General features: G+C 35.6%; 1 protein-coding gene across 1 annotated transcript in view; it reads left to right on the top strand.

The window, feature by feature from the left end:
- Positions 1-22,525, top strand: part of LOC148942171 (arf-GAP with dual PH domain-containing protein 1-like) — a 43,437-nt gene that overhangs the window by 8,717 nt on the left and 12,195 nt on the right. The window contains exons 2-3 of the mRNA XM_089102982.1: positions 15,294-15,519; positions 19,792-19,981. Coding sequence (XP_088959108.1) covers positions 15,294-15,519; positions 19,792-19,981 — 416 coding nt within the window. The remainder of the gene's footprint in view (positions 1-15,293; positions 15,520-19,791; positions 19,982-22,525) is intronic.

Raw genomic sequence — 22,525 nt, 5'->3', positions numbered from 1 at the left:
ATACAAACTCACATCTATTTCAGCACCTTTGAGTCTTTATAGCGTACCCAATCCTTCTGTTGTAAATTAATTTCCTTTACTGTTTTCGTCTTGGCAAAATTTTCGAAGCGCCTACGTTATGGTTTCTTCATGGGACAGTTCAAGCACGATTGTGTTCATACGACAGGCTTTCTCTAATTGTCAACTGGGAAATGATGTTCCAACTACAGGTGTGGGAATATGCCATCAGAGTTCATTCTCACCTGCTTTTTGATAATTCATAGGGTGCCATATCTTTTGCGATATTTTGAGGCACATAGAGAATGTATTCTCGTATAAAATTGTTCTTTTGTGTCTCTTATAAAATTGTTAGCTCATGGCTTGCGTCTATTAAACTTTGCGGTGATTCCTAGGTTAATCACGGGGGACTTGAAGTTTGAATTTGGACGGGTTGACATAAAACTATAGTGACTCCTTCAACATATTGTCTTTAACTTCTGGGAGGGGCATATTGTCACTGGCATGGTCACTGGGGTTAATTTTGGTTTCTAGGTCCTTTTTTTCAGAAATTATCTCGTGCATTTATGGCATAACAGAGATATGAACTTTCCACACAGAGGGGATAGGATGAATTCTGAGAGATGGTCGAAAGGGATTCAACGTGTGAATCTGCGTTGTATGAAAAATTTTCGGGATCATCAAATATCATCACTATACAGTCAAATGGTTCTGGGGTCCATAATGATTGTCAAAGGCGATATTTATGTATTTATATCTTGTACTGATCGATGGGTTTCTCAGCATTTATGTGATTATATAGTTCGATAAAGCACTGGATACTGAGAATCAAGTATAATGTTACCTGATACGTAAAATGGTTTGTGGTCGAAAAAACAATGATCAAAGGTAACTGTTGTTTTCGTAGACGAAGCTGGGATGAAAATTGCCTGGAGTGTATCCTACCGACCGCGCCATTTGTAGCGATGAAATTTTTACTGTGGTTATAAAAGAAAAGGGGACTGGGCTTAATTGTGATTATTTGAAAAAAACTACGTTTTCTAAAGAGTTAAAGAGGCTGAGTTACAAGGTCGAACCTTAAAACGTACAGGGATTAGGAGGCACAGTTGGGGCTGACCCCCCAAACCCCGCTTTCGCAGCCTTTAAATAAAAAAAAATATTTAAACTGAAAGTAAGGAGCGACATTAAATCTTAAAACGAACAGAAATTATTCCGTATATGAAAGAGGCTGTGCCCTCCTCAACGCCTCGCTCTTTACGCTAAAGTTTTTATTGTTTAAAAAAAGAGTTGTGAGAAAGTCAAACTTTAGCGTAAAGAGCGAGGCGTTGAGGAGGGCACAGCCTCTTTCATATACGGAATAATTTCTGTTCGTTTTAAGATTTAATGTTGCTCCTTACTTTCAGTTTAAAATTTTTTTTTTTATTTAAAGGCTGCGAAAGCGGGGGTTTGGGGGCGGCAGCCCCCCAATTGTGCCTCCTAATCCCTGTACGTTTTAGGGTTCGACCTTGTAACTCAGCCTCTTTAACTCTTTAGAAAACGTAGTTTTTTTCAAATAATTTCTGCACGTTTTTGTACAGTTTATTACTTATTTTTGCTTGACTAACTGTTAGCTGATCGTGTCAGGAGTTGAAGTTGGGGGCTGCCGCCCCCCAAACCCCCGCTCTTGAACATTCTTGTGTTAAGGCTTTTAATTCCTGAATACTCAAATCACGTCGTACAGGGTGCCTCCTAATCCCTGTACGTTTTAAGGTTCGAACTTGTGACTCAGCCTCTTTAACAGCCCCCCCAACTGTGCCTCCTAATCCCTGTACGTTTTAAGGGTTGACCTTGTAACTCAGCCTCTTTAACTCTTTAGAAAACGTAGTCTTTTTCAAATAAAAACAAAAAAAAGTTAATAAATTATTTTTTATTAAAATATAAGCGCCGAAATTTTCATAAAAAATCAAGTCTAAACTGTTTATCTGTATTATTTTAAAAAAAATAATGTTTTTCGTAAATGTAAATTCGGGGGATAATTTTTTCAGTCTGAAAATATCAAAAGGCCCTAACAGGTCAAATTCTGCTTCGAATGAGTCCTCATTCAACTGGATCCGTTGCCAACTGTGGCCTGTAGGCATGGCTAAGGAAAAAAAAGAAATGATGATGAATTTTAAGTGGCTATATTTGGTTTTTTGAAAACAGGGAAGGAGTGATCGGATTGAGCTGAAATTTCGAGGATAAGCTCCCGGGCCCTAGGAAAGCTTAACCTCTAAATTTCAGCCCAATCGGACAACGTTAAAGGGGGCTGTGGTGGGAGGGTCCAAACTTCCGGCCCAGTTTACCCCATGAAGATAAAGTCGGCGGAGGATGAAATTTTGCAAGTTTCTTAGTTTGAGCTTGGGCTACAAAATGCGATTACCGCCGTCTCTCTGCGACCTCTAGGACCTGAAATCGCTTAAAATTGTGGTGGGTCGCCTCTTTATAGAGGCACAAGTGTGCCTCCTTGATCATAAATATTGACCGCGTCAAATGTAATATCGTACCCTAAAAGCTGAGAACTTACACTTTATGTGTTCTCCGATAGCGCCGCTTATAGCGCTATAGATTGTGCCAACTAGGCTAGTGCCACCCTCAATTCATAGTAGAAAATATAATATGTAGACGTATAAATGTGGCCTTTTTTTTCTTGAGCTATCTGGAGATCAGATTCCCTGGGAACGTCCTTGGAAGTTTTTGCGAACTAATTGCCTGTTACTAGACTAGATGCAAACATATAAAGTGAAATAAACACAGGTAAAAAACAATAGATTTATTGGGACTTACATATTTAGGTGCACAGCAGTAAGTCACTTCGAACGAAAACAATCGTGACAGAGATACAACAATCAAACAATTGCCCAGATCGTGCGCCGAGTAATTCCGTCTAAGCGGTCATGATATTCAATTACGAATATATATAAAACACACTTTTACCCCACTATGAAATGTAGTTTTTTTCCTCCTGCGCTGTGAGAATTGGCTCGAGTGGCCCCAAGGATGCGAACCCTTCGTCCAATAATACGTCTTAAATATTTTTATTATTTAGACGTTCACACGGTTCTTATCGTTTAAACTTCCTGCAAAAGTGACTGCACTTTTTCTCTTCGCTGATTAAGGACTTTTCATTTTTGAAACTAGATTAACTTAATTAGAGGAAGGTGGAATTATCTTTAGAGAGAAGGAACTTTATTTTGGTATTTTAAATATATCGCATTTTGCTCATGGTACAGCCATGATGAGATTTACTATTTTCTCTGGCAATCCAATGTGGGATAAAATCTTCCACAGGTTTCTTGATTGATTGAATCAAATGCTTTTTCAAAGTCTATGAATAAGATCACCAATTTCCTCCTCTGTTAATTGCTCTCTTCAATCAGCATTTGCATAATGAAGATAAGGTCAGCACACACTCTCCTAGGTCTAAAGCCACTTTGTTGCTTGTGGAGGTATTCATTTTTGTCTGAAAAGAAACTGCCTACATGTGAATAATGTAAAAACTTTTATGTGTCCACAATATATTTTCTCTTTCTATGGTGACCATAATTCTTGACAAGCTCTTGTGTCAGTTTTCATTGCATGGTTTTTTGAATTTAGGGATCCCTGATGTGGGTCAGACAATTTTTTTTCCCTTTTATCAGAGCAACTAAAAGTTCAAGATCTGAAATATATTAATTTCTATTGTAAGCAGTAGCGTCAGTTTGGGAGGGGGGGGCAGTTGTACCCAATAATTTGGAGAAAAAAATATTATATAGCCCATGCCCCTTGACTCCCTGGGTGATTACCCCTCTTCCCCCCACCAACCAATAAAAAGGCTGGAGCTACACCCCTGAGTATAAGGACATCTGGCAGTAGCCTACATATGTCAAAGTTCAAACCAATTTGGTAGCTAAAAGATAATACCTTGCAATTGATCATCTATTATTTTTTTCAAATATAATAGTTGCTACCATATAGTGTAAAGCCAGGTCTCCTTATGGCTTAATGTAGCATTTGGCAATAAACAAAATTTTACTATTATTTCCAAGAACCGGGCCAGAAAACTTAAATTAACCAATGAATAAAGACCATTTCATTTGGGTAAAACTTGAAATAAATTGTTTTGACTTAAGATTTTACTTTTATTGCTGAGTAAAGGATTGAGTTCAGCTATAAAGTAAAATTTCCAAGAGGCTGAGTTTAATGGATGTGGTATACATGGCATTTAGCGAAAGTTCAGATAAATCTTAGGGGTTTGAGTAATGCAATAGTGTGTAATGCAATATGAGATCTAACTTTCAAAAAACAGTAAAAATTGAAATGCATTTCAAATTTCATCACACTTAAGTTTCAACACTAAAAATTCTTTTTTCTTTGAACACAAGTATCACTAGTATTAATTATTGAATGCAAGAAATTTGTACAGCTTGTATGTGAATGAGCAATGGATTTGGTGATGCATGGTTCTTCCTTTGCTTCCACGCCTTCTGTTTTACTGTGAGATCTCATAACATTTTTGAAAGTCAGATCTCATTCTACCAGTAAATATCAATATTCTGATAATTGCCATGTCCAAGCAAATTTTGATTAATTAGCCTATATACAGAAAAATTTATGTTAGTTTTGTTTTGAATTTGGGAAAAATGGCTCAGGCTAAAATAGCTCTAATTGCACACCATGAACCATATAAACTTAAAAAGAAATAAGGTTTTCAAATAAAAGTAAAAAACAACACTAAAAATTAGCTTTAGCTCTACTTTCTCCTATGCAGTGATGGCAATAGTATAGGTTACATTAGCAAGTCAGGGTACATAAAGGAACTCAAGCAAAAAAAAAATCAAATTCTTTATCAGATTTATTCTGTTCCCCTATGCCTAGACTGCAAATAAAACAAATCAGGGAGTTTGTACAAAGATGAAGGTTTTAAATAGTTTCAACAGGGTTGTGAGTACACCAAAATCAAGACATAAGGTTCTTGTCAGGCACAAACAACAATAATTGACAGCGGTCAGCTTGGCTGTAGTTTGGGCAAGGTTCTAACACTGAAAGTTTCTGTCTTTGTCACTAAGGCAATTGCCAGATTGTCAGGCAAAATTTCCACAGGAACTTAAATGGAGCCCTTTTTAAATAACCTATCCCTATCTCTGTCAAGTTTTAAAACCCATAAGCAAAATTCCCAACATCCTTAAGTGACTAAGCACTGACTACTTGGTGACATGAATTACAAAAAAAATGAACAAAAGTTCAAGGGTAAAATAAATCAGAGTACCTTTGACTATGAAAGGTAAAATGCTGGAAGTTGACTATAGTTCAAGCATAGTCAGTTAAGTCCAAATTTACTCTTAGTCATATTCTACCTGATAAAACTAATAAGGATAACATTTGATCTCCCTCTCAAAATGCACCCAAGACAGCCCATAGAAAAATGTTTGCCAACTGAACCATTTCTGATGTCCTTGAACTGAACACCTCAATAACAGAAGTCCCAGTCTATTGTATTAATAAACGTTTATTTATTGGATTTATGGAGATGCTTCCAATTGGGTTTTCATTATTTGTGCACTTGTTTCTCATCAACAGTTGGTTCTAAATAATTTTTGAGACCACACTGGCTAATCATGATAAAACAAAATCGCGAAGAAAGGAAGAAATCAAGGACAATTAACAGCCAGTGAAAAAATTGAAAAATTATGGAAATATTTTGGTCAAGACCTCTGCTTGACCATCCTTAGTGCAGAATTAAACTGATAAAAATATAAAAAACCAAACTTTAAAAAAAACACAGAACTAAAATTGGATGACCCTTTTTCAGTAATTGTGAAAGGGTAACTGAATAAAAATCACAAGTCTAAATGGCATTTCACAATTTTATTTTACATAAAGCACTCTTAAAGGCTAATCGCTTTCCAGTTAGATTATTATCAGAGATTCTATTTGATTGCACAATATAATTTTGTGGATGTATGTAAAAACGATCAGAATTAGCAATTTCATCATAAATGGGACTTAGAGAAGTTCTATTGACCTTTTGGTGAATGTGCTTCACCTAGGCATTTGCATTTTTCCTCCAACCACTCTCCCTGCATAAAAAGAGGAGTTTTTATTTCTTTGGTTGACCAAGTAATAAGAATATGCTCGGAGCCTCACATAGTCTCAGAACTGAACTATATTAAGGACATTTTGTTTTGCAATGGCTACCCCATAAAAATACTTGAGACCATTATAGAAAAAAGACGAAGAAAGGCAGAAAAGAATGCATCAAATCCACAAACCCCAACAGATATCGTCCCATTGGTGGATGATAAGAAACTTTTCACTGTTCTACCCTACATTCCAAAATTGAGTACCAAACTGAAAAAAATCCTCAAAAAACACAAACTTAATGACACCTTTAAAAATTCAAATACTATACAGAGCTTTTTCAACAGTGGCAAAGATAAAACTAGCCCCATTCTGGGTAGTGGTGTTTATTCCTTGTTCTTGTGGCTGTTTTTATGTTGGTAGAGCCCAAAGACAATTGGGGGAGAGGTTATCTGAACATAGATCCTCTATCGAAAAAGCCATGAGGCTACACCAAAGGCCTGAGGTTTTTGATTCCGCCTTCGCTCAACATGTGTATGAAAGTCCAAACCATTTCATTTTTTTGACAAAACCTCCATTGTTGCCCCCGTTAAAGGTCTCACGTAAGTTTTCAGGAAGGTAGTTGAAATAAAAAAAAAACACATTCACCAAAAGGTAGCTCTCAATAGAGACACTGGAGAAACTTTTCTAAGTCCCATTTATGATGAAATTATGAATTCTGATTGTTTTTACATTATCCACAAAATTATATTGTGCAATCAAATAGAATCTCTGATAATAATCTAACTGGAAAGCGATTAGCCTTTAAGAGTGCTTTACATAAAATGAAATTGTGAAATGCCATTTAGACTTGTGTTTTTATTCAGTTACTCACACTGTTACTGAGAAAGGGTCGTCCAATTTTAGTTTTGTGTTTTTATTTTAAGGTTTGATTTTTTATATTTTTATCAGTTTTATCCTCCACTGAGGATGGTCAAGCGGAGGTCTTAATTTAAATATTTGCATAATTTTTCAATTTTTTCACTGGCTGTTAATTGTCCTTGTTGTCTTCCTTTCTTCATAATGCCAGTTGGATACAAAGCAGAAAATTAGTCTGAAAGCAGAAAATCCAGGTATCTTTGGGGGGGGGGGTAAGTCTATATTGTTTAGTTGAGAACAGGACAGAAACTAGACTGCTACCCAGAAAATATTGCTACCTAGCACTTTGGTGCTTTTGCAGAGCAGAATTGGAGCAAATTTTAATAGGGAAAAATAGTGAGCACCCCAGCCTGATGTAGCTCAACGTCAATTTCAAAAGCAGTTCAATGGATACCATGGACCAGATATAAAATGAAGGTATTACTAACAATATGACAGTCAATCCCTCAAAGCCAACAATTTTAGGAATACATTTTTGGAAGACTTGCCCCTCTTTCACTGACTTTACCCCCTCCCGCTCTAAATCTTGATTATAACCAAGAAAAGAAAAAACACAATGCAGAAGAAAATGAGGAACAGGCACAGACACTGATTACTCACTAAAAATCAAACCAGAGCAAAGTGGCATGTTCAAGAAACAATACAAACACAACATTTAGGAGTTAAACACACAATGTGCTAACCATAAAAAACGTCTGCCAGTTCTAAATCACACTGTTCGAGTATTCTCCTCTTATTTGCGCTCCAATCCTTGAGTATGTCTGTCCTCTTTGGCACACACAATGGGTTTTTAGACAGAATAGAGTAAAAGTATAAGTAAGTATGACAGCACTAGACCCTTAAGGTCCAAACCAGCAGTGCTAATCTCCATTTTGTGGCCCTTCGGCCAGGAAGAATAGAGGCAGTCCAAAAAGATGCTTAAGCATTATGTTTCATGAGGGTAAATTTCCTTTTGTTTTTCTTTTCTATACAGGGCCAATCTGGTTACTCATCATAGGCAGTGCAGTAGCGCTGCCTCAGTAAAGAACAGTGTTGGTACAATGTATTTTTTTTTTCAAACCATGGCAGTTCGTATCAAAGGAGTTGTCATAGAAACTGTGAAAAGGGCTCATTCGATTGGAAATTGGAATGGCTGGTGCCCTGTTTAATAGTCGAAAGTGATTGGAAGGCACCTAACATCCCTCTCATGCCCACCATTTCCCCAAACACATTCAATCAAACTTTTGAGATAGCCATTTTGTTCAACGTAGTTGATTTCCAGATAGAAATTATGTTTTGAGGAGGACACTCCCCCCATAGCCCTCAGAGCAAGGGTTGTAAGTTAGGCCCCGGGGGCGAAAAAAGTTTTCATAGAAAGCTTTGTCGTAAGAACTTCAAAAGGCTCATTCGATTGGAAATTCAAAGGGCTATTTCCTTTTTTGATAGTCAAAAGAGATTGGAGGGCAACTAATCCCCCTCTCACGCCCCCCGTTGCCCACAACACAACTAATCAAAATCTTTCTATAGCCGTTTTATTCAACGTAGTTGAAATTTCTGAAAATTATGTCTTTGAGGATGAGAACCCTCTCCCCCAACAGGCCTCAGGGCAAGGGTTATAAGTTATCCCCTGGAGGCATATAAGGTATTCATAGAAAGCGTTGTTGTAGAAACTTCAAAAAGGGCTCATTCAATTGGAAATTGAAATGGCTAGTGCCCTTTTTAATAGTCGAAAGTGTTTGGAGGGCGACTAACCGCCTTTCACGCCCACCATTTATCCAAACACATTCAATCAAAATTTTGAGATTGCCATTTTGTTCAACGTAGTTGAAAGTTCCGAAAATTAGGTGTTTGAGAATAATAACCCCCTCAGAGCCCCAGGGCAAGGGTTATAAGTTATGACCTGGGGGCATATAAGGTTTTTATTGAAAGCTTTGTCGCAGAAACTTGAAAAAGGATGCATTCAATTGGAAATTCAATGGCCTTGTGTCCTTTTTAATAGTCAAAAGAGATTGGAGGGCAACTAAACCCCCTCTCATGCCCACCTTTTCCCCAAACACATCTAATCAAACCCTTAGATAGCCATTTTGTTCAACCTTGTTGAAAGTTCTGGAAATTAGGTCTTTGAGGATGACAACTCCCCCCTCCCCCACAACCGCCCGGGCAATGGTTGTAAGTTATGCCCTGTGGACATATAAAGTTCTTATAGAAAGTTTTGTTGTAGAAACTTCAAAAAAGGCTCCAGAGCCCCCAGGGCAAAGGTTGTAAGTTACGCCCTGGGGGCATATAAGGTTTTATAGATAGCGTTGTCGTAGAAACTTTAAAAGGGGATCATTTAATTATAAATTGATAGGGCTATTGCCCTTTTTAATAGTCAAGAGTGATTGGAGGGAAAGTAACCCCCCTCTCACACCCTCCATTTCTCCAAACACATCCAATCAAAATTTTCAGATAACCATTTTGTTCAACATAGTTGTAAATTCTGGAAATTAGGTCTTTGAGGATGACACTCCCCCCCCCCGGACCCCTCAGGGGTGAGGTTGTAGGTTATGCCCTGGGAGCATATAAGGTTTTTACTTAAATCTTTGTCTTAAAAACTAAAAAAAGTGCTCTTTAGATTGTAAGTTGAAAGAGCTAGTGCTCTTGTTAACAGTCGAAACAAACTGGAGGGCAACTAACCCCCTTATTACCGTTATTTAGGGTATATTAAATTTTAATGTATTAGAAGAGGGTGTGATAGTGAGTATAACCAAAATAAAACATTACAATTTTTCAACTTTTTCAATAGTCGAAAGTGATTAGAAGGCAACTAACGCCCCTCTCACGCCCACCATTTCCCCAAACACATCCAATCAAAATTTTGTTTTAGACTTTTTGTTCAACATAGTTGAAAGTTCTGGAAATTAGGTCTTTGTCAGTGTTGTCATAGAAACTTCAAAAAGGACTAATTTAATTGCGAATTGAGAGGGCTAGTGCCCTTATTAATAGTCAAAAGTGATCAGAGGACGCCCCCCCACGCCCATCATTTCCTCAAACACTTCAGATCAACGTTTTGATATAGCCTTTTGTTAAACGTAGTTGAAGGGTCCGGAAATTATGTTTTTGAGCATGACAACCCCCTTACAGCCCTCATGGCTAATGCTGTAAGTTCTGCCCTGGGGGCATATATTGTTTTTATAGAACTTTTTGTCATAAAAAGTTCAAAAGCGCTCTTTCGATTAGAAATTAAGAGGGCTATTGCTCTTTTTAATAGTCGAAAGTAATCGGGGGGAGAATCGAACCCCCCCCCCCCTCTACGCCCATCATTTCCCCAAACATTTCTGATGAATATATGGCCGATTTGTTCAACGTAGTTGAAAGGTCTGGAAATTATGTCTTTGAGGATGACATCCCTCCCCCCATAGCCCTCAGGACAAGGGTCGTAAGTTATGCCCTTGGGGCATATAAGGTTTTTATAGAAGGTTTTGTCGTAGCTGCTTCAAAAAGGGCTCATTCAATAGGAAATTGAGAGACTAGTGCCTTTTTTATTCGTCAAACATGGTCGGACGGCAAATTTCGATAGAGGCATTTTGTTCTGCCCGTCAGAAAGGTCTGAAAATTATGTTTTTGAGGATAACAAATCCCTCAAGCCCTAAGAGCAAGGGTTGTAAGTTATACCCAGGGGACATAAAGGGTTTTTATAGAAAGTGTGATCATTTAAACTTTGGAGGGGGCTCATTGGATTGGTAATCACACGCTCTAGTACTCTTTTTAAGAGTCAAAGTTATCAAATGGCAGCTACCCCCTCCCTCCTACACACATGTCGTACTGTGCTGAAATGCGTCAAATAGAAATTTTGATCCATCAATTCTATTCACAATGGTTAAAATATAATATTAAAAAGCTTGTGGGGTACAAACAAACTCAAGAGAATAGGGGCAGGGTTGTAATTTTTGTCCAGTGGGTATAAAAAGTTCTTATGGAAGGGATGGTTGTTTAACTTCAGAAGAGGCTCAGTCTTCCTCCCAGAAAAAGATTATTTGAATATAAAACGAACAGAAATAATAAAAAAAAACTTTTTGCACAAAATAGGTTTAAAAAAAAATAAAGAACTCCATTAAACCAGAAATGAAAAAAAAATAGAATCAAATAATCTACCAAGCATACAACTACCACAAATCAGTATAAAATATATTAAACCCAAATCAAACAGAAATTAAAATAAGTCAAACTCAAAACGAGCAGAAATTAATCTGAGTAGGGTTCTAAACCCTATGCTTTCTAAAAGCTAGAATATAATTTGTGCTTAACTGAAAAAAATTCTTTTAAATTTTTTCACTTTTATAACTTTAAGAAACAAAAAATTAATTAAGATTTTAAGGAATAAATATCAGCATATGTATATTAAACTGACAATGCACATTTTTCAGTAAATTTTTTTTAAATTTTTTTCAGTAAAGTACAAATTATATTCTAGCTTTTAGAAAGCATAGGTTTTGATTGTTTTGAGTTTGACTTAGTTTAATTTCTGTTTGGTTTGGGTTTAATTTATTTTATACTGATTTGTGGTAGCTTTATGCTTGTTAGATCATTTGATTCTATTTTTTTTCTTTTTTGGTTTAATTGAGTTCTTTACTTTTTTTTAGACAATCATATTGAGAAAATACTGTTTTTTATTAATCATGAAAGAAGAACAAATGTTTCCTTACATTTCACCAATAGGGCTCTCCGTTGGCCCTAGACAACTCTGCTTTTCCCTAATCCCCCCTCCTCTTAGATCTCCCCTTCTTTGTTGTGCTTCAACAAAAATTCCCATTTACTGCAGTCAAATTTCCCATTCGTCAGATATTGAGGAATCCCCCCCTCCTTACATATAACTGAATCTTTAAATAAATACTTGTCATTTTATGTATGACATATTGATTTAGTTTTTAACGTTTGTTTGTTGTCCTTTGTTGCTTCTATATTTAGTGGGTTTTTTTTTCTAACCTTATTTTGAAAGCAAATTCTGCTCTATTAGAGCTGGTGATAGACTTCGAAATAAATATTGTCCTACCTTATGTTAAGAGTACAAGAGATTTATTTATTTAAAGGGGAATACAGTATGCAAGCTTTACCTTGTTAGATTGATCATCAACCTGTTGACAAAGTATCAACTTGCGTTTAGCCTGTATACAAAAGACAATATAGTATATATTAACTTTAAGCAGGGTATGTAATTACATCTTGAACAATATTTTGTTTAGTATTTAGTCAAACTCATATATCACGCCAAAGAAAAGTAATAGGAAAACGATTTAAATGCCCCTCAGTTGCCACACTCTAGCTTCTACTATCCAGCATGATAGGACAGTTTTCGCCTCCAACACTTTTAACTAGGCCTAATTAAATACTTGATTAAACTTATGGGATGAAATTGAAGTGAATCTATTCAGAAAATAACAGCAGCAACCACATCTAGAAGTATAGTAGTAGATTTATGTCCAAGCACTGGATAATCTGCAGCTTGAATCATTACAAGATAGGCGTGATTAATTAATAATGTCTTTTAGGAAAACGTTGAAGACTAAGTAAATTAACCTTTTGCTAGAGTGTATGTCTAAATAAATCTAAGTTTACATCAGACTAAACATGGGGCTACCCAATGCTTGATATGATGCCGCTGTTGTCAGTACTCGGTGGTTTTTCATTGGTGGATCAATAGTCTTGGAAAGTACTGATAAAACCTTATTATTTGTCTAATCTAGACATGTCTTCAGTTTTCCTGTGGGAACTTTGGGCTTCTCATATAAAAGGATTTCTGTATTTTTTATCACCACTCTCCTTGAAAAACATAAACAGGTAACATCTTACAAGAAAAAAAAGTTATTAGGAAGTAGAACTGAGATTTCATTTTCTTACTTTTTGTGGCAACCAATTGCAGATTCACCTTGCCTGGCACCAATGGTAGACAGAATGACTGATGTTTCTAACACGGTTTGTCGGAAACAGTATCTTTTGCAATCTTCAGTCAATCCTTTTCACAATGGTGCCTACATTGGTGGAAGCCATCACAATTAAAGAATCCAGTTTTTCTTGAATGCCTGCCAGAGATTCTTTCTCTACCACTAGGTCTCTTTTTTTCAAGTTGAATGGAGTCACGGGCAGGGTTGGACACAGAATTAATGTTTGGTGGAGCACCAATGAATTTTGGTCTCCCCCACTGGTATTTTCACCCTTCCATCCATTAACTAGTGCATTTTAAGATCTAATGGGAGGCACATGTTCCTGAAACCACCCCCTAAACTATCCCTTGTGAGGACTTCATGGGATATGATTCAGATTGGTTATTGTAGCGTCTTTTCAATTAATTTTAGCTGTCATTTATTCAAGCAAAGCACTTTTGAGTTTCAGCATTAGGTATTCTGATTAGATTCCAGCTTGCTTTTATCATTATCCCACATGTGGTTGTATCATTTATCAGTATCTCTCTAAAACCAATGTTGGCATAAAATGGTTGAATTTGAATGTCTAATCTGCGTTCACATTCAAGACATAATTATTTACCCTAAAGATAGTTTAATTTCAAGTCAAATAAAATTCAAAAAGTAAGGGAATGGATCCTGGAATAGTATACTCGCATTGCACTAACCATTATCTTATTGGTATTGTTTATACCACTGGCATCTGGCAAGCTAATCACCCCTTTTCTTACATACTGTAACTTATGTATACTCATTTTGTCATATAACCTACTTTTATATTATTTTCATGAAGGATTAACATGTTTTCGTTTAACTATGTCGGTATATCATTCTTCTGATGTAGACAGTGCTCAAGTCTGTATATTTGTTGTGTATTGTACATGTCTGCAAAACATTTGGAAACGAGGAAAACTAGTTACTATATTCTTTAAAAAAAGTTGTCCCCTGATCTTGGAAGATGGCCAGGCATTAGAAACTGGTTATCTTATCACCATTTAATAAGAAATTTAATATGACTCTCAAAGACAACTTGAATGTGTATATCCCTCTCTGGAGGAATCTGGAAGGTTGCCAGCTATGTCTGAACTGCTAGTGCTCAAAGAATCAATTCTACCAAAGTCAGCTTGGAAGAAATAATTGGAAGAGCCCAACAAATTGAAAGCTTCCTTTAAGTGTTGTTGCAGTGATGACCTAAATTTACAGCACATCATGACAAGGAAGTTCATTATTCGTCAAAGAAAGATCACTTTTTAATGTGCCAAGGACATCGAAATATAACTTTTTTTTGCCTCCTGAACCTATTTCAAGTTTACTACTGTTGCCGCATTTAACTGAGAAATTAAATTAGCAAAATTAATTAGTTAAATTTGACAACACTTTTCGCCAATAAAAATTCTAACATTAATAATCCACTGATTCCCAAACATAATTACCCTTCTTAAGCTTTTTGGTGCCATGTTTTTGTTGATTTTCACCCACTTTTTTTTTATTATTTAGCGCCTGCTACTATCTAAAACTGCTTAACTGTATCTGGAGGTCCATCTCAGTGAAAATTCAATTCCTGATTTTTCCTTAGTTTTTAAGATATATGGTGGTTGTTTAAGCTTCTATTTAAACAATTCAAACGATCAGATTTCCTTTTTACTGCCCTTGATACTTTAATGGGTCAATATTACCAGTGGATACTTTAATGGGTCATGTCAGCTAATTATAAAAGTTAACCACTCATGAGGGTGAAAAAGAAAAGGGGACCATTAGGAATTAATCCACATGGCAATGCTGGACTGGAGTATGCTCACCTATAATTTGTCATTTTCAATCTCAATATCCCGTTTTTTTTGTTTTTTTTTAATCTTGTTTGAGCTGTCTCCCATTATTTCCCATTCTTCAGTGGTCAAAATCATAGCCATTGTTATTCATATCCCAGATTTTCTTTTGTCACTGATATCTGTCGAGATTTCAATAGTCTTTAACAGGTTAGGTTATATTGAGGGGAGGAAGAGTATCAAGATTTTGAACAACCCTTTTCCCGAAATACAAGAATTTGAAAAAAATTCTCCTTTTGCTAAGCAAAGGCCAAAAACAGTGAGTCGTGTTGATATTAAGTGCTCTAAAAATGAGCGGGCTTTCTAGCCATTTATTTCTCGCTTTGAACAAAAATTAAATTTGAATTTATGTCCGTTTGACTAAATACCAGAGTTTTTATGCAAGATTTTCTCAAACTTTCCCCAAACGTTAGTTGTGGAGCTTTGAAATCAATCTAAGAGGAAATCTGTTTTGCCATCTATCTAAATATTCGAAAAGGATCTGAAGCAGGTCCTTGCTAGCCAAGCGCCAGCGAAGGTTTTTTGCCAGTGACATTTAAAGTGAATGCTCATCTTTCAGGTGTGGAGTATGCATCATATAATATAGGGGTATTTTTATGTCCAACCTGTGCTGGTCTTCATAGAGGACTTGGAGTTCATCTCAGCAAAGTAAAACACTTAAAGCTTGACCACTGGGAAGACAGCCAGATTAGAAGATTGGAGGAAGTTGGTAATATTAATGCAAACCGTAAATATGAAGAAAGGGTTCCTGCTTGCTATAGAAGACCTGGAGAAGGCGATTCCAGGTAGGTACTATAAATGAGTCGTACAGAACCGGAATGCTGATCTTAATTCAGGCATGGCCAGAAGTATATTTAATTAGGATTTCAACTGTTCCACAATTTAAATACTTTCGCACCGACTTATTAACCATGACTATCATGATTTAGTGTCCATGTATCTGAGAAATTAACTCCAATTAATAGCACAAACTCTCTTAAGTTGAGGAAGCTTTAAATATTTAAACTCATGGACTGCGCAAAAATTTCGAATTAAGGTTGATTTGCTGATGTTCTCCTCGATTTTTACTTCGCATGACACACCTTAAACATCCTTAGAAGAGCATTAGCAGGTTTTATTTTATTTTACATTTTTTCTTTTCATTTTTTACATTTGTACGGAAGCTGTATATTCTGGTATTTTTAAGGTGCCCACTTGTTGCCCTCAGAAGTGCATGTATGCACTTTAAAAATTTGTAATTGTAATCAGTTTTGACTATATAAAACTTCAAATGGAGTCGATGCTACTGAAGCTTATTTTATGAACCCTGGTTTCTTAGAATTGGCGAATATCAGAATTGTAGAGCCGAAAACTATCCTCACTGGAAAAAAAAACTGAGCATTACTTGGTTTATTAATGACCACCTTAACCGAAATTTAAATTTTATGCCTAATATAAGTAGTCATAATCCTGGGTAATATTGAAGTAAAGCAACTTCAACGAAATTTTTCTCCAAATCAATTGGTTGTGTTATTTTCCCTCTTAATGAGTGTTCTGTAAAATATAAAATTATTTTATGAAAATAAATCAATTAGCATTGAGTCTGTTTTAGCTAAATATCCTTCTATGAGCATCATTTCCTTCTTCTAATTTTAATGACCTTAAACTGGAATTGTTGTCTTAAAGTTTTATCTTAAATATGATCTTTACTAGGGTAAATTAATTAAAGTATCTGAAATTTGTATAAAAATAAGTAAAATTGAGATAAGAAAGCATCCACAATCTTTTGTGAAACAAATATTGCTCTTCCTCTATAATATAGCCCCATAAGATGGTATGATAATTTTAAACGCAATTTTGGGGGAATGTGTTATCTTGATTTGACCTTTATGCAATAGATTGGGACGTCAAATCCTTTAAACTTTGCCAATTATTCTAAAATTATTCCTCCCTCAGCCTCTGGTTATCATTTTCATTCCAATTAATTGGAAAGTGAACAGGTATAAGATGAGTTTTAATTTGTTGTAGGACCAGACACGAATTTTTATTTATTTTATTTTTTATTATTATTATTATCTCTCCTCCATACCTTACCCTGGCATTTGGAGGGTATGTAGTTGTGTTAATTTTTTGTTAACAAAATGACATTAGTAAATGCTTCACCCAGCGCACATATGTATTTCGTGGGAATTTATTTAACAAGTTACCTTACCTGTCGACCCTGTGACAGCTTGGATGAAACCCTGGGCCTTGTTTCGCCAAACAGAGCTCAAACCAGTAAGCCACCTTTGGTCTATTTGTGATTGCCAAAACAACTTTTTTTTGCATTTTAGGAAATTTGTGAAAAAATTTTTACTTAAATGTCATGTATTTATTTTTATTTTCCGTATTTTTTTTTTTTTTTTTTTTTCAATTTGTGTGCAACTCGTTGTGCTATATATTTTTTTTATGATGATGATTCAAGTTCGTTTATATTTTTTAGTGATAACTATCCTGGAAATAAAACTTTCCCAAGCTATACTATTTTTCGGATTGAAGTTATACTTATCAAATGGAGGTAACAAACATTGCCTTTGCCCAAACACCATGCTAAAGTACTTTAAGTTTTGAATGCTTAGAATTTTTACATTTTCAACATCTTTTTGCTTGGGCCTGCAGATTCTAAACATGTCGCGTTTAATGTTTATGATTTTCCCCTAGTGACAGCTGAACATGAAATATGATTCTTTATCCCATGCTTAGTTTCATAGATATTCGACCTGTCACACCGCAAAGAATGCTCTATATACAAGGTGTACATTTTATTTGTGATGATTATTCTGTACAGTAACAATGATGTTAGGTTAGTTAACAAATTTACCAACCTGTTTTAGTCTTTCATATCCTAGTACTTCTACTAAGTACTCATTGCATCAGGAAGGCACCTGCAACAAACACAAATGCGCTTGCTCCTTTCCGTACGAAATCGCTGAAAGCTTCACTATCTACGTGACGCAAGATGTCCTAATTTCCTTTGAATTATTTCTTATGACCTCTTGCCACCCGATTCAGGAACGACCTGTTTTTTTGGCCCAAAATAGATGGCTAAAAAGCTCCATTTTTGTCAATTTATTATCCCTCGTCCATAAAAAGTGGCCTAACCATCTCAACTTTTTCTTTCATTGTATTTCTAAAAGAGGGGGGGGGGGTTGAAATACATTTTGTACTGCAAACTCTTGATATACTGTCGTTCAAACGGGTACCTAAAACTATATTTACATTGTTCATCTGGAAAATATCTAGCACATTTTCTGAATCTTTCGAAATGCCAAGTCCTAGGGCTACACTTTACTGCTGTCATCACCGTAGCTTCCAATACTCTAGTCGTAGGTCAAACAGTTATGTTCATATTCTTTGAAAATTTTCTCAACTGCGAAAACTCACCTGACGCCTTGGCTATTTTATTTTTAACTTCTTCACTATATTGCTACCCAGGTATGTATCCACTTACTTGAATTTCTCGTTGCCTTACGGTCAGCTCTTCATCCTCATCTATTCTAGTCTAAGCAAATTATTTTTTCTTAACATAAAGTTTCATGCCTATTTTTGCAACCTTAACCCTCAAAACCTCCAAAAATGTGTTCATTTCGCTGACAGTTTCAAATAGGCCATTCAAATCATCTACATAATCTAAGTGTAGGAGAGTTTCACCTTGTGGTTTGATAGAATGTTCTCCCATACCCTTTGGTGTATGTTTTTTTTCTTCAGATAAAGTCTATCAAAATAACCTAAATGTACTAGCATAAGACATAATGGTAGAAAATTTCAAAGAAAGTAAGATAGTTGATATAACTAATTGGTAATATTTATAGGGCTGCAGCTGAAACTTTTCTCTGACTGATAATTTATTGCATTTTTTTTAAGAATTAAAATCTAATCTGCACAAAGTAGGCTAGTTAATTTCGAGCTGGTGGGCCTATTGGTTAAAGAATTCCACTATATTTACTCTCCCCTACATTTTAAGAGCCTGAAAAAGAAAGTTTATAGCTGTTTATTTTTGAACAAATTCTCCAATTGCTAGATTGCGATGGTGATTATTCTTTTCGGCACTAGCACCAGTTTCAACTCTTATAGGCCTCCCATACTCCTTGGGCAGAACCTTCACTAAAACTGCTTAATCTGCTGAACCGAAGGATTGAGTAAATCAGAAATCAGCTGAGTCGTGCAAATAACATCATGCAAACTGGGTAAACAAACAAAGCATTCTCTTTCGGTTTTAAAGAAAAATTATGGTATAACTGATGAAATACTCAACTTTGTCAGTGTGTTCTTTCTTAATCTTGTATAATCACTCATCCTTACTACCCTCGAGAAAGGTTACTTTTTATAGATGCTGGCTCGCCTCAAGCCGTGCGAACCCATTTTTCAGAAATGATGCAAGTTCGAAAGTATCAGTAACCTAAAGATAAGTTTTCTAGACTTGTATTACTTTAAGAATAGAATCGGAATACATGTCCTGAAAAATATCATTTTTTTGGGGGGGGGGTCAATTAAATTAATAATACTCATAGCAAAACAAAAAAAAAACTAACTTATAAGAAGAAACCAGAAAAAGTCGCAAAGGGGAGAGGTAAAAAAAAAGGCAATTTTAGATTTATCAGGTTTTCTTATTTTATTTTTTGTGTGTGTGTTTGTTTGTAATGTAGGGACGAATGCTGCTTGTACACAAGAAAAGACCAATGAAAAGGTCTCAACTGGTATTGGTGTTTGTGGTTAGGCTGGTAGTTCAGGGTCTAAAGGGGGAAAAGTTTTTTTTCGAAAATAGATCGTTGATCTTAGGGTTTCCAAGTTTATTTCTTTTAAGGTATGGGCACACAGAAGACCAGTTCTTCGATTTTCAAGAATTAGTTTTCTTGTACAGTTGTGAAGAAATGACACATTTGGTATCAAGTGCCATATTTAGAAGGCCCTAAATGATGCATTTAGGACCAGAAAGCTGGTAACCTTGTTCCGGAGTACCAGTGTCTGTTATTTATGTATTTGTTGGTTGCAAAATTTAACCATGTTAAGTTTATATCTGATTCTGTTTCCTTTTGTAGTGTTCTCAGGGATCAGTGGATAAGAGCTAAATATGAAAGGGAAGAATTTATTTATCCAGAGAAGCAAGTTTACAGAAGAGGCTTTATGGAAGGCTACCTCATGAAAAGAGGTAAGGACGGAGACCAGTGTAAATCTCGGAGGTTTGTTCTACAAGAATCAGAGGACTCGCTGAAATATTTTATCAAGGAGGTAAAATATATTTACATCCGTTTTAAATTGTGACGAAGACCACGTCATCGTTTTATATTAATTAAAAAATCGATAAAAATCAAAGGAAAGAGGGTAGTTTTTCTGAAAACGCAAGAAGAGGACAACTAACCTAACATCTGTATTTCAAAGGCTAATCCAATATTTTTTCTCTACTACTAAGTAATATCAAATTTGAAATACAAAAATCGTTGAAAGATTTGAATTGATGAATTTTTATATTATATATTTAAAAACATTTTTAAAATATATGCCGCCCGGGTGTTTTTCCTTTCATTTTGCTAGAAAATTAAAAAACATGGGCTTTTATTTTTTCTTTAAATAAAAAATTGAGGGACGGTTTGTCTGCAGGGACTTGTAGTTCTAAATTTTAATATAAAAGCTGGTATTGATTGTTTATATACTAAAAAAATCGCTTTTCGCATTAATTTAGAATATTATGGTTTGTTTAGTTTAGACTTAGTGCTCAAAGGAATTACAAGACCAAAGTTTGTTTGGAAATCCCTCTTTCCAGAAATATTTTCTAACACAAATTGTTTCTTAGTCGTTATTCCAAAGTTGACCAAAGCTATATATCCAGAATCATCGGAAAAATATGATATCTTCCCATCAGTCAATATGAACCTGAAAAGGAACGTGTGTTTGTTTTGGTTATTTTATGATGTTTATGCTGCTACCGTCATATCTTGAGTAAATGTTATCCACTTGGTTTAAAGTTTAAATAGGATTCTGCTTGCTTGTACAAAAGTACGCTGAGTAAAAAAGCTAATGGTTCAGTTCTAGTTGAGGGGCTTCTTGCTATCTTGCAAGTAGCTGAGTGAGATGAATGAAATTTTTAGGGATGAATGTTATTATCTCTACCCTTTCCTTCTTTCTAGGGCTTAGCAGATTACATAGATGACCTATCTAAACTTTGTCAGAACCTTTAACCTTAGTCTTGGTTTTTCACTCTCTTTTTCATTGACTCTACATGTTCGAAATTGTAATTCTCATTATTTCAACTGGATTTTAAGCCATATCAAGGCTCTTTTCCTAAATTCAAGAAAAAGATGGTTGAATGTTTAAAAACTTATAAATCAATTTATATATCAACCACACCATTGACTGTAAACAAGATACACTCTCAAAGTTATGGCACAAACATGGTATCTTTTAATCAATTAGTTAGCTATAAAATAAAAAAAATAGAATGTGCTCAGCACAAGAAAAGTTTGTCAACGAGCACAGAAGTTACGAACACAATTGTCAAAACCCACAAGCTACGAATTGTTAAAAGTGCGAACTCGGTACAAAGCTTCAAGAATAACATTGTGACCTGGGTTAAACTGTTGTCAGTTTTGGAAATTTTACAGCCGTTTCTCTTGGGAGTCGTGATCTAAAAGGGTCAAATGAAGACAGGAGGAAGTCCTTGTAGATGGGAGGGAGGGTGTAGATGGGAGAGTTTGAGGGTTGAGCCAAATTTCAGGCTCAGTTTTTCCCAAAGCAAAAAAGGGGGTCAAGTTCAAATGCTTTTAGATAAAGTGAAGCAAGGCAACTGGGAACCTCCGTAGATGGTTTTTAGTGATTTCTTCTGGACCTCCTCAATTTTATCATTTTCTTCTTTTGTCAGAGCAGAATGCCAAACAGGGTATGGGTATTCTAATAGTCCGCGGATGAACATGCAAAAAATTAATTTTAGTTTTTCCTTTGAAACCCAGAATTTTCTAAGAGCTTTCAGTATCTGGATAGCACTTTTTGTGTTTTTACAATTAATCTTGTATTGTTATGCCAAGTTAAATCAGAAGAGACTACTACCCATAACAGGATAGTGCTATTGCTGAGGAGGTTTGGGCCTATAGGTGGTTCGAATTCAGGTAGTTTTTTTAAGAAATGAAGATGTCATTACTGAGCATTTATCTTTATTTGCCACCATATTCAGTTTTGGTGCTTTTGAGGCAACTTGATCAATGCAATTGGAATTTTGGCTTTAACCCGCTCCACCGGCTACCTCAGCTAAGGAAAGATCATCTACATTTTTCCATCTTGTCTGCCCTGACCGCTAGTTCATTTATCATGATAAGGAAGCATAAAGGCCGGATCTCTGTTTCTTGTGGGGCACCAGTGAAAAACGGCAAAGAAAAGAAAATTTATTTATATATTCTGTAGTTTGTTTTCTGTTTGTTAGAAATTTTTTTACAATATTCATAATATATCCAGGAAAAAAAATCGCCATTTTTTCCAGCAAAATCTTGTGATCAACGAGATCTGTTTGAAAATTTATTTCAGTTAAATTTATCCATTTTTCGGGCTCGTCTGGATATTTTAAAATGAAACCAAGTAAACTAATGAGATAGTAAACAATTGAGCACTTCGGGATGTTACTAAATTGCTGCTTATCACGTACTTCTCATGATATTTTTTTTTTTTACCCTAAAGCAAAAAACTCCCATAAACTCGGCTGAAGATCGATGTAACTGCCATCGGCAGTATCTCCCTTTACCTTTCCTGTATCTCCCTTATATCTCCCTTTACCTTTCCTGTGCTCCT

The sequence above is a fragment of the Artemia sp. Qi Xiang Cuo genome, chromosome 17 (genome assembly GCF_049724085.1).
Source record: "Artemia sp. Qi Xiang Cuo chromosome 17, ASM4972408v1, whole genome shotgun sequence".
NCBI classification, from domain to species: Eukaryota; Metazoa; Arthropoda; class Branchiopoda; order Anostraca; family Artemiidae; genus Artemia; species Artemia sp. Qi Xiang Cuo.
Note: the sequence above shows the minus strand (reverse complement) of the source record. Positions and strands in the feature narration are given on the sequence as shown.